Here is a 13,170-nt window from a genome sequence, read left to right as displayed (position 1 = left end):
AATATGTCTTCCATTGTCCTATCCCTTAAAATCCCTGCATTTTAAAGGATTACTTTGCTAGCAAAATTATTGTTTCATCAAAACTAATTTTCCAGGAAACGAAGTATTTACAAGTATATAAGAACAAATATTAGTGAAAAACTAGTGTTGGGCCGGATACTTTTTTGGCCAGATACCGGATATCCGGATAGTTTCAATATCCTGTATTCGGATAGTTTCAATATCCGGTATCAGGCCGGATACTGAAAATGGCCGGTTATCCGGCCAAACTGGATAACCGGCCCAACCCTAATAAAAACAAGAATCACAACATCCCTAAATAGCTAAGCACAAACAATTATTGATAGACAAACAACACAATATATATCTAGAAAAAAACACAAAACAATTTAAATAAAATATGTATTTATCCTTTGTGTCATGACGATAAATCAAAATTTTGATGGTCATTGAATCAGAGAATCTACACAAAAAAACATCCATTTATCTTAAACAGCAGCCATGAAATTAACGTTCCCTTATTCAATGTCTTACAGACGGAATGACATTTTGAATGATAGGGTAGCTTTGCTACTCAAAACTAAGAAATATCAAAATATTAGATTTTCTAATAACATCTCCATCAAATATACATTATTTAATAACTTTCTCATAATTGATATAATATTACATGGATCTTACAATTATCATACACTGTTAAAAATAATTTTTTTATTTAGTATCAATTGATACTCTGGAGAGTATTGGAACTGTAAGTACGCTACAACTATATAATTAATTATAACACTATGTAATACTATATAACACAATAATTATTACTATACAGAACCCATACATTTTTTTAGTATCGATTGATACGCTCTAGAATACTGGAAAATACAGTACAGAAATGTTTATTAAAATAGTACTATTTGATAGACTCTAGTGTACTGGAAAATACGCTGTAGAAATGTTTTTTAATTTAGTACTATTTCATACACTGTGGCGTATCAGACAATACGCAAGATAATGGTTTATTAAAATAGTAATTATTCATACATTCTAGGGTACGAATCCGTACTGTAAAGAATAATTGAAACAGACACCATTGGTGCATACCTCTCATGGAAGTGTTTCTGCTTGGTCGTTTTAGACAAAGATGAAATGTTACTATTTATGCTCAGATTTATATTTTTGATTTTTGTAATTATGACTGACCATAGTTTTTATTTTTAAGGATCATGTTTAGTCCTAAACATCTTTAAAGTCATTTTTTTTTACTAAATTTACATTTAAATTAATGTTTTATTGCTCTGCTTGGTATGTTTGTTGATATAACAAAATGTATATGTACATATAATAATCATATATTATAAACTGATCTTTCATCCAAAGTAAAACAGTTTCATACGCTACAGAGTATCAAAAATTATGAGAGAGGGTATCAAAAATTGCAAAGGAGAGTATTAAAAACTTACTTCTACCGTATTGAATATTATTCCAAAGAGCGTATTGGATAATACTATACAGACAAATACATTATTTAGTACTACATGTTACTCCATAGAACACTAAGTATTGCTCAATACAGTATTGGAATCTTCCTTGTATTGTAATAAGGTTTTTTTCCTAGAACCTACGGATTGATACTATACATTAATGTGAAGAATATATAGTATTATCTGATGCTAAAAAAAAAAATATTTTTAACAGTGTATACTCTAATAAATTGAACTTGTAGCTGGCTAAAATAACGATACCACCCTTACCCACATACATAACCGTCCATGTTAGCAACCTGAGGTGAATTCTTTAAAAAAAACTATTTGGCTCACTGCCTCAATCGCAGTGAGGCAAAATTAACCACACATTATTTTTAGCGAGCCTCACTGATTTTTGTGAGGCAGTGAGCCAAAAAGATTTTTAAGAATTCACCTCTTAACGAAACTTTTTCCCCTGTCATAATATCCACGTATATTTTATATCCATTTTTGTCATAAATCAAGACAGACAAGAAATGTTGGGGGATTTGAGAAATGCATTAAAAATAAAAATATAACAAAGTAAAAGTACGCACGAGCCTCACACAATTCATCAAGCTGGTCAGGTATCTAAAGGGATAAGACAATGGCCCATAAATTTATGCACATCCCCAATGATGATAAACAAAATTATGTCTTCTTTATGTTTGTACACTATTCTTAATGAATTGTCTAATCAAAATTTATAGTTCCCAAAGTTGTTAAGCCAAAACATGATTATACAACTTTGGGGACTCGTGTAATAAACAGCATAATGTCCTCCTCCTCCCTGTAAGCTGGTACAGCTAAGCAAAGGAGTTGTTTCATGAAAAGTTTAAAGGTTTTCTTGCCATGTTTTTCTGGTATACTACAGGATACATTTATGTATGTCCGCTCCGGGTTCTCAGGAATAAGTCAATGGCCGATAAGTTAATGTGCATCTCCAATGATACAAAATTACTCCTCTATAGATTACAATCAGTGATTTAAACGTTTGGACACTTAACTTAATTAACCAACCAATTAAAATTTGATTGTTAAACCAACTATTTTGTTTAGGAACTAGTGTAATAAACCGCCCTATGTTCCCTCCCTTTCTTAAGTCCGCTACTACAAATATGTTGTTTCTGGGCAGGTTGTAAACTATTTGCATTGATGGGGAGGGGGCTGGCTTGGTTACGTCACCCCTTGCGAGATGTTTATGGATGTAAATTTGTCAGAATTTTTTTAACCAGTTAAGCTAAAACATATAGACAGACAGATAGACATCTTGTTACTTTTATATAAAGAACAAACGGCTTCGCCCCTAGCCTCTAGGGCTTTTTACCCCAAGAGGGTTGATCAAACCAATTTTTCGTATTTTAGATTTAAAAGAAAATGGAAGAAAAAAATTTCTTTTTTGGGGGGGTATTGTTCTTATTTGGTGGGGGTAGTGTCCCACCCCCCAAGAAAATAGTTATAAACCTTCCCGGGACCTATGAGAAGCTACCCTGTAAAGGAGGACCCGATCGGTTTAGCGGTTAGCGAGATCCTTCGCTACAAACAAACAGACAGACAGACAAACAAACATCGTTCTACTTTGTATTATAGATAGTAAGGAATTTGTAGAGGTTGTCACATAAATCAAAGGAAACCAAATTAACACAATTGATTCGGAAGGTGGATTTGATAGAAATGCAGAAAAATTGCAGTTATTAGAAACGAAGCTACTCTTTATCTTGGTTATGTCAGTCCATATGTCACTTAAAAAAAGTACTTGATTGATTTTAGACAACCAGCAGCTGAATCAGCCAGTCATAACGGCTAGTTCTTCTAAATTAATCGGAAAATTAAGAATCTGCAGTTAAACTGAGAAAAAAAATCTCTGAAAAAAAATTAAATGCAAATTCTCAATTTTGTTGTTTTGGTGTACTATAAATGTTGTAATGTACTATGAGTAATAAGAAGAATATTTAAACTGTATAGTTAAGTGTATCTTCAATATTGAATTGTCAAAAAAACTTTAAGAATTAAAATTAGAGGGAATTTTTCAAACTTTTTTTTAAATATTTTCCTTAGAGATCGAAATTTAAATTATGGATCATGTTAGAAATTAACAAAAACACCCCCAAATCGAGCCCCCTTTTTAAAAGTTATTTCAAAATAGGATGGGGGGGGGTGTGTTGCTGTGCTCGACTAGGTACTTTATGGAAAACCGCCGCTACACAACTAATGGTATATATATAATAAGAAGTTCTAATGTAGCGGAAGGACCTGTTGTAAGAATGGCTGCGCTCTCTCTAATAATAATAGCATTTAACCCAACCTAATTTTGTAATATTAATTTTGGTATTTTTAAAACTTTGTGTCAATAAATTTCTGAATATAATATCTGTGTTATTGGGAATAGAAGTGAAGCTTCTCTACAGAAAGAAACTAAGTAACGTCCGTCCATCGTGTTCGCAGCTAGCGCCTGTTACACCAGACTTGCCCAGAGATAAAATAAATGTTAAAACCCGCCGCCTGCTATAAATTAAGTTTATTGATACTAAAACTAACTCAGCGAGTTAGCGGGAATGATGCGCTAGTACCCAAAGTCAGTCAGAACCTGCTAAATTCATGCACATTCCCTTTAAGCCAGTACCCTTTATGTCTGAGACTCCTAAAAATTGAATATTTGATCCATTGTCCCCTCCCGTACTCCCCTAGACTTACCTCACTTGTGTATGTAACTGTCATTACACTGGTTAACTATATAGGTCACATTACATCAACAACGACATCTTTAAAACCTTCCATCTATCCGCGTCATTTTATTTTTGACTGTTTAAACTCTGCAAAATAATGATTAGAGTAAAACACTAGAGGGAGAAAGGGTTAAATAACTGTATCTCCCCATCACATCAACCTTGTGCAATCTTCTATTGGGTCATTAAAAATCAGGCAATGGTGTCGCTTAAATCAACACAGCCAAGTAGCAGGATATAATTTTGAAGCAGACGAAAATGGTCATTGAAAAATGAAGGGAGGTAGTTGTCTGTATATACATCAATACTATAGATCTTTTAAATAATCATTGGCCATCAGGAAAGTAGGGAACATTGGACTGTATCCAAAAGTTTATAAACTTGTTTATCAAAAACTTTTGTTTGTTTGGTTCAAACTAGAAAGCAGTGTCTAAACTTTTTAGCCAATTGTTTTATTTACAGAAGGTGTTATTTTCCTTAATATCGTTGGGGATAAAAAATAAATTTTTCTTCCATTGTTTTATCCCTTAATATCCTGATATGATAGCTGTAATCCCGATCAACTGATTATTAATTACCCATTTGTTCCCTAATTTTCGAAGTTGTACAACAGATAACCCAACTTTTGCTAAAGCTATTTTTAGTTACTCCGGTCAAAAATAAAGGCTTTTTATATTTACAAGGCGATTTATACATTATACATTCAAAATTTTAATTTTTTTTTAGGCTTGGTCTAACAAAACTGGTATAAATTTTAAGATTTTATTCAATGTTCGTGGAAAATTGTCTGTAATAAAATACAACACATGATTTTTTCAGTATGGCTGAGAGCCGGTTCTAATCCAGCGGAAATTAGTCGGTTTTGAAACCATACTGGAAAGAATATTCTCCAATTTTGATATCGACATTATTAAAGGACTAATTGAACTGCGTTCCATCACATACAAATTCTTCTCTGCATCTCTCTTTCTCTCTCTCTCTCTCTCTCTCTCTCTCTCTCTCTCTCTCTCTCTCTCTCTCTCTCTCTCTCTCTCTCTCTCTCATTTTTTTATTATCTAGGGTTACTTGGTTAGTTCTAAATACAACCAAAATTTTAAGTAAGAAGATATCATTTTAATGGTCAAGATATCTGGCATACAAAACAACATATAGAGAAGTACGGTTTTTTTGTCTGAAGCTTGATAATTCAATAACTTCCTATTTTATTTTATTTTTAGATTTAAGCCTTGTGGTGGTTTTCAACAATTTTTTTGCCCCTTATTACCTCTTAGAATACTAACACCTTAGATAGTATTAGTGCAGCCGCTAGATGACCAATTGTTCCAAAACTAAAATTCTATCATATATAAAAGGTTTGCCAAAAAAGGTTTTATTTTATTAATCAACATAAAAATACGGAATTTCTGGTACTTTTTATGGAGTTACTATCGTCTTACCTAACTGATTCACCTTGCTAAATTTGAAATCAATAGGACAATTCTGACATACCTAAATTAAATAATCATAGCTATCTATTACAGACATACGGACGGACTGATTCTAATCGTACAAAAAGATTCGATTTAAAAATAAATATCAATAGCAGAGGGCTTATTAATTTAAAATGGAACATTTAATTTTTAGTTAATACGCTAAAACACCGATTCTCCGAAAGTGTGGGAGGTTTAGCTCGCTCTGATGGGAGCATTGAGAGGTCATTCACTGATCAGCGTATCTATGTACATCCCACGTATATTGGAATGTTGAGGCCTTTGCACAACCCCTTGCAGTTCAAATTGCATTAATAATTAGCCTTTTATTATTCGTATATACGTTGTAATTAAAAAACGACAAACACATATGCACTTTTTAGAAGAAATTCTTATTTTTTATGCGTATTGAATGTTAGGTTAAGTTAATTAAAGGTAAAACGAGCCCAGCTTGTAAAGGACCCAGCATAGTTAGTTAGGCTAGAAATATTTTTTCTCTCTAAAATTAACAAGGATCAGGTGGGTACTTAAATACCAACCAAAAGCGTCGAAAATATAAACAAAGCCAAAAGAGCAGTAAACAATTTTCTAGCAGACGAAAAAGTTCCACACAACTTGGGCCAGGTAGTTGAGTGATACATCTATACATTTATTACGGAAATAAAAATTTAATTATTAGTATCAAATATATTACAACTGTATAATATAACTCTTTAGAATAGTGGAAAAATCCCCAATTCATCATATACTGACCTATAAAAAATATTCATAGTGACGTCAAAATAAATAAATTAATTTATTGGCGATATTCCTAAAGAGTTCCTAGTGATCACAAAAAAAACACCCCTTTATTTTTAGGTCGTTTTTTCGTAAAAGTTATCGTTTTAGTCTCTTACAATTATTTTATTATTTAGGTTATGTTGGGAAAACGGTATGGGGGGGGGAGGGGGGCAGGGGTTAAAAAAATTCAGAGAAAGCGAACACAGTAATAGTGTCTGACTGATTATGACGTAACAAAAAAAATTGCCAATGAGAGGCCACTATAAATTTTACAATTGGTCAATAAAGGCCTCTCATTGGCTATTTTTTTGTTACGTCATAATCAGTCAGACACTATTACTGTGTTCAGAGAAAGCACCAACTCATCAATTTATTTCATACAGTAATTTGAAGAAATACAGATTAAGCTCTTTCCCCTTAAATAAACTGAGTTATTACAAATCTAATATAGGAAACAAAAAAAATTAAATAAAAATAAAACAAATGTTAAAAATTTATTTTGAAAGACAAAATACATTATTATTTCATCATGATCGTATTTTGATTTCATGATCGTATTTTGATTTAAGTACAACTTCATTATAAACTAAATTTAATAATAAAAATAAATATATAATCTAATTTTATCATGATATGCTTTTTTAACATTATAGTCATAAATATAATAAATTTTAAATGGCAATTTTTTTCGAGTATTTTAAAATTTTTTAATTGTTTGTTATTTGAGGCTTTTAAACATTTTACAAAGTTAGAAATAAGTACATATTTAAATTTTGTGTCTAACCCTCTTATTTTTTTTTTTTTCCAAATAACAATCCTTAACAAATAGTTCACCTATATGTATAATATGTTAACCAAATACTTTTACTTGAAAAAAATAGTAATTAAATGAGGAGAATTGATAACCATAATGTTTTTTTTTGTTTACAAATTCTAAACATTTAAAGAATATTTTAGGAATTATTTTAGGTTTAATTGAAAAAGAAATATAAATGAAAATCTTTTAAGTCAAATCCTAGGTACATTGTTTTTAATATTAATGGTATTTTCCTCAAAGGCCTTGTTAAGCACAAATTCTTTACCCATCCCCCATTATTTAAACAGTTTTTGTTTGTTATGTCATTAATTTAGTGCAGGTAAGGTTAGGTTTTAAAAGTTGCTTGGAATTCTCGCAGGGTTAGGTCCCCCGCGCTGTAACCCCCCCCCCCCTTATTTAATACGTTTAAAACAATTTGAAAAGTGGGTGAGGGAAAGGGTGGTTTTAGTGCTGGACAGGAACTTTGAAGGAAAACACCATTTTATTTTTTAAATGATTTTTTCTCATGATAAATCTGATCCCGGCCTGGCAAAGTCAGACTGGCGGATAAAGTACAGGACAGTGTCCAGAGGAGCAAGGGAGTTGTTGAGCCACTGTCCTCCCTCGAAGAAGGTGCCATCAGACCCTCGCTTCCATACTCCTGGCCCTGCGGAGATAAAGGTTAGTTAAAGAGTAGCTACGAAATACAATAGATCATAAATTGATATGCATCCCCAATGATGATACACAAATTACTCCTTCTGTAGATTACAATTAGTTGAAACGTTTGGACACTCGACTTAATAATCAACCAATTAAAATCAATAAAAGTACCCAAAGTTGGTAAGCCAACGGTTAAGAAAACTTTATCATAAAACTTTGGGGACTAGTTTAATAAACATCCCAATATTCTCTAGTCCTTTTAGTTTTATAAAAATGTTCTTTCATCGTTGGCTTAAAAAATAGGGTTTTGCTATTCAATCTTGATTGAGTTGTACAAATCAGCAGTGTCCAAACTTTTCACCAATAATTTCAACATTGTTTATCATAATTGTGGGTGTACATTGATGTATCTTAAAACGTCTTATCCTTTGACATCCCATTACATACAATACAAAAAAAATGTCTTTTCTGAGATGGATCTTTAAAAGTACTGAATAAATAGGGCTATAATTTTGTAGGAACTTTGTCTTGGTCCTTACTTATCCTTTATTCTCTAATTTGATTTTTTAATGGGTATCCTTATACTAAAGTAAGAGGATGTCTGTGTGTTTGTGTGTTTGTACCGAAGGATATCGCTAACCGCTAAACCGATCGGGTTCTCCTTAACAGGATAGCTTCTCATAGGTCCCGGGAAGGTTTATAACTATTTTCTTGGGGGGTGGGACACCCCCAACCCCCCAAGAAATAAAAATCACCCCCCCCCCCCCCCCCCGATATATCTCTAGAATATGTATGTTAAACAATCCAAAAATCTTGAATGATAAAAGTTTAAAAATACCTTTTTTACTATGGGGTAGATAGACGTTTCTAGTAGTAGCGCCTTGTTCCAAAACTGGAGCCACCAAGATCTTGTCTCCGATCAAGAATTCGTCGCTGATCGTCTAAATTAATGCAATGTTTAGATTCTGGATTTTAGTAGCTGACATCAAACAATAGACAATGTTATCTTCATAGGTCCCATCCCTGCGGGTTTATTAAAAAGCCTTAATCTAACCTAATCTAAACTGAAACCCACTTCTCCACCCTTATTTATAGTTTTGAAGAATAAACCAAACTCATTTGTAGCCCATATCTCTACGGGCTATCAATTAATTGAACAAAAAGGAACACAGTGTAGGACCTAATTATTGGTTATAAAATGTACATATTTTAGTACGAAAAGACTGCTTTAAATAGTTGAATTAATCTATTATATGAATCTAACATATAATTCATTAATTTTTATATTACTTAACTTTCTCAGTGCGTTGTAGCTATAAAAATAATAAATAAATGTTTTATATATTTCTTTTTATCTTTTAAGAAAATATATCTTATTTTTCCTATAAAATATTTTTTAAACTTTAGCATAGCAATAGTTTTTAGTTTGTTTAAAATAATAATAAAACTCAAATCGTTTTTGCTATAAAAAAAAACAGATTAAAGTACGCCTTTTAAAGTAGAAAAAATGCATTTTAGTGAAAAAAAGACCTAAAAGGCCTATAGAATGACGGAAAGTAGATCATTATGGCTGACAAAAAGATTCAATCTCTGATTAAAAACTGCCAAGATACGTAACTCTATATAACTTAAGACACACAATGAGAAACTAAGGAAAACAATTTTAAGATAATCGTTTAAGAGCTCCTTTGGACCATACAAATGATGTAATGCACCATTAAATAAAACTTGTATAGGTGGAAAGGGATGAAAACATCCAAAAGTAGTGAATCACAAAAAAAAATTGGTTGTATATACGGACTAAGTAATTGGGCGTGATTCAGCAAATTAATTCAATTTGAAATTGCAGAAAGTTTGAGTGTTTATGTGGCGTAATGTTGGTGTAAAACTTGTTTTATACTGTAACTAAAGGGAAGTTGGGAAGGAGGGGGGGGGGGGGAGGGAGTAAGAAGTTGGTTGAGGGGAAATTTTTCTTAGAATTGATTGTCAGAACCCTGGTCACTTGTCCCTGAGTTTTAAAAGTGGCAATATTTAAATGTTTGTTGCATGACTAGAAGACCGACGGAACAAGTAAATCAGAGAATCAGTATAAGATATATTCACACAAAAAAAACAGCCTTATATTTTAATTAACAGTCGAGAAAATCACAGTTTAAAAATATGACCACGTACTAAATACTATGATTTTATAATTTTGTACAATTTAACAAAATTGCTGAATTGCATAAAACTCAATATTTTTTTTGTTAAAAAAATGCATTCTTAATAAATTTCACTTGAAAGAAAAAAACTTGTAAATAGAACATAAAAGATTTAATTTAATGTTCCTACTAAGATATTTCTAGATTTCAAATTTTTGTTTAAAAAGTACAAAAAAAAAGTTTGATAATATTTTATTTTTCCTTTTTATTAGAAGGATGAAATCAGAGGCATGCAGAAGGGGGGTGTATCCACCCCTTGGCAAAATCAAGTATGATGGATAAATCCCCTAGGTGACCCCCCCCTCCCCCAACACTCCTTTGACAAGAGACTACAACCCCTAAATACGGCAAAGAGGGTGTCAAGGTAAAAAAATGATACATATGTAAATTTATTGGGAGGTGTTATAAAAATACACCCTTCTCGCTGTCTGTAATTCACTCCCCTAAACCCCACTCGATTTTTGTTCAAGAGAGATGTCAAAATATTCGGGTGCACCCAAAATTACCCTGTGCACGCCAATGGAAGAAATAATCTTATAATAATCTTTTACGGGGGAGCGCATCTAGAAACCTGCTGAGATTCTCACAAATTTTTATTCTAATTTAATTCCAATTTAACTCCTATTTTTAATCAAAATTCTTTTTAATCAAAATTCTTTTTTCGCAATTTCTTTCTTTCCAAGTTTTCTTTGTTTTCACTTTTTTACTATAATAGTCACACGAAATGTCTATATGTCATGATTAGGTTCATGTTCCCATATCGGGCGCAGAATTTATCTATCTGTCTAATCGCTAGCCGGTCAACTCGTTGACCGGTCACGTACTAACATTGCTGTAAAGGTTGACATATGGAGGTTATGGAGAAGGAGTTGCAGGCAAAGCTGATGTGAAGGCGAGCTCGCAGATGGTAAAGCGGTGGAACCACGAGCGGATAACTTTCTGATCCGCATTTATTTGGCGGTTACCGGCCGGCGAAAGTGGTACCGACACCAACCACAGTCCAGCCCGAAGTAGGCTCAGCCACACCTGGGCCGCCAAGAGAAATCACCTAGTTTACCAAAATCCGCAATTATGTTTACCAGTAATAATAAAAACATATAATTATTATCGATATATTATGAAATATTAACATGTAATTTCAATATAATAATTAATTGTCTATGTGATTTACTCATAACAGGATTGAAGAGTTATTGAATAAAAGTTCTATTATTATTATTATTTATTATTATTATTATTATATAATGATCTTTAAGGACGTCTAATAAGGGGGTAAAGGCGTGATATTTACCCCTCCCCCCCCCCCCCCCAGAAAAAATAAAAAGCTTGGACGTCCTTGCCTACATGATATAAAGATTAACCCCCCCCCCCCCAAATGAAGACGCTTGGACGCCCTTGATGACCTTTCCACAAATAAAAGAAATTCAATTTCATAGTACGTACCATGTATATAAAACCTTCAGAATTTTATTTATCATTTTTAAAGAAAAGTCTCAGGAAATTTAGTTATTTAAAATGATATTTGTTGTTGAACCACAATCTTTGGGGGGGGCGGGGGGGGGGGGGTGGTAAGATTGCGCATTACCAGGAATAACAGGGATAACAATGGATCTAAAATTTATTTCTCGGCTGTCTTTGACTTTGGCTACTAGAACTGATGAAACTTTTCTTAATTTTGCAACTTTGGAAACTATGAAAATGATTTATTTTCAAAAATATCTCATCTCATAGATAGAGAAAACTCTAATGTGATATTTCTGTAACAAACAATCTATACATAAATCATCATATTTTAAATGGCTGTTATTTTTGGTTGGCATGACATGGGGTGTTTAATTCTAAGGGCAAAATAAACAACTCCCTTGTGATCTGTAATAAACCCTCTGGAAAAACCCAGTTCACGCCACTGATTTATCCTTCGAAAAAAATATAATAATTTTGTACCTGGGCAACTTCATCCTCTGGATCCAACATCCAGAGTGGCCGGATGACTGGAGCTGAGTTTTCCATAGCAACCTGGCTGAACATTATCAATTCAGGGTTCACAACTTCTTCCTAATAATTAAAATAATAATAACATAAATATCCAATATTTCTATGGCAACCCTAAATATTTAAACTCAGAGTTCCCAACTTCATCCTAATAATTACAATAATATAAACACAGAATATTTCCATGGCAACCCTGCTAAACATTATCAACTCAGGGTTCACAACTTTTTCTTAATAATATAATAATGTAAACACAGAATATTTATATGGCAACCATGCTAAATATTATAAATTTCACAATTTCAGGTTTCCCAACTTCTTCCTAAATATCATAATAATATAAACATAGAATATTTCCATGGCAACCCTGCTAATATTATAAACTCAGGCTTTCCAACTATTTTCTAATAATCATAACAATAAAAATATCCAACATCTTGGCAACCATGCCAAATATTGTAAACTCTGGGTTCACAACTTCTTCCTAATAAGTATAATAATAATAAAAACATATAATATTTCTATGGCAACTAAGCTAAACATTATTTATTATTTATACTTATTTTAACAAGGATGACAACATCCATAAAAGCGAAGCACTGAAACGGTAGCACAAACGGATATTAACACTTGTATAGTGTCAGAACTAAATAATCATAATATAAATGTATAAGAGTCAAAGCAAAATTGTAAGTAAATTTGTTGAAAAACTGCTATATTCAGGATAATGTTTATGGACATACTTACATTTTTTGGACTTGATTATAGAGTTGCTTCGCTTATTACATTACACTTTGTTGTCCCAGGAATCAATATACCAAAAATCAGATCAATCGGATGATTAGATCACATAAAAATTTGTTGTTAAAAAAGTAAAAAAATCAACATGTTTAAAATGGACGTACTGACATTTTGGTGATGATCATAGATTTGCTACACTTTCTAAATCGTACCTAAATATTAACGGAATCACAATGCAAAATTTGAAATCGATAGGACAATTCTAACATGCCTAAATTAACAAAAAAAGCTTTCCGTTACGTA

The 13,170-nt window shown here is 32.2% G+C and overlaps 2 protein-coding genes across 7 annotated transcripts in view; both read right to left on the bottom strand.

Annotated features, from left to right (window-relative positions):
- LOC145312191 (bestrophin-4-like) overlaps positions 1-4,314 on the bottom strand; it is a 49,346-nt gene extending 45,032 nt beyond the window's left edge. Inside the window, exon 1 of the mRNA XM_080151387.1 lies at positions 4,194-4,314. Coding sequence (XP_080007513.1) covers positions 4,194-4,217 — 24 coding nt within the window. The 5' untranslated portion in view covers positions 4,218-4,314. The remainder of the gene's footprint in view (positions 1-4,193) is intronic.
- Positions 4,315-6,955: 2,641 nt separating this feature from the next.
- Positions 6,956-13,170, bottom strand: part of LOC145312190 (alpha-galactosidase MYORG) — a 78,900-nt gene continuing 72,685 nt past the window's right edge. For 5 of the 6 annotated variants that reach the window (XM_080151384.1, XM_080151381.1, XM_080151383.1 and 2 more), the window contains 3 exons: positions 12,079-12,189; positions 8,772-8,874; positions 6,956-7,937 (listed from right to left, as the gene is read on the bottom strand). In XM_080151384.1, coding sequence (XP_080007510.1) covers positions 7,795-7,937; positions 8,772-8,874; positions 12,079-12,189 — 357 coding nt within the window. In that variant the 3' untranslated portion in view covers positions 6,956-7,794. The remainder of the gene's footprint in view (positions 7,938-8,771; positions 8,875-12,078; positions 12,190-13,170) is intronic. The other variant, XM_080151382.1, reaches the window with a different exon arrangement.

The sequence above is a fragment of the Acartia tonsa genome, chromosome 2, assembly GCF_053477335.1.
Source record: "Acartia tonsa isolate MP-2025a chromosome 2, ASM5347733v1, whole genome shotgun sequence".
Taxonomy (NCBI): Eukaryota; Metazoa; Arthropoda; class Copepoda; order Calanoida; family Acartiidae; genus Acartia; species Acartia tonsa.
This window is presented reverse-complemented; position numbering and strand designations above follow the sequence as displayed.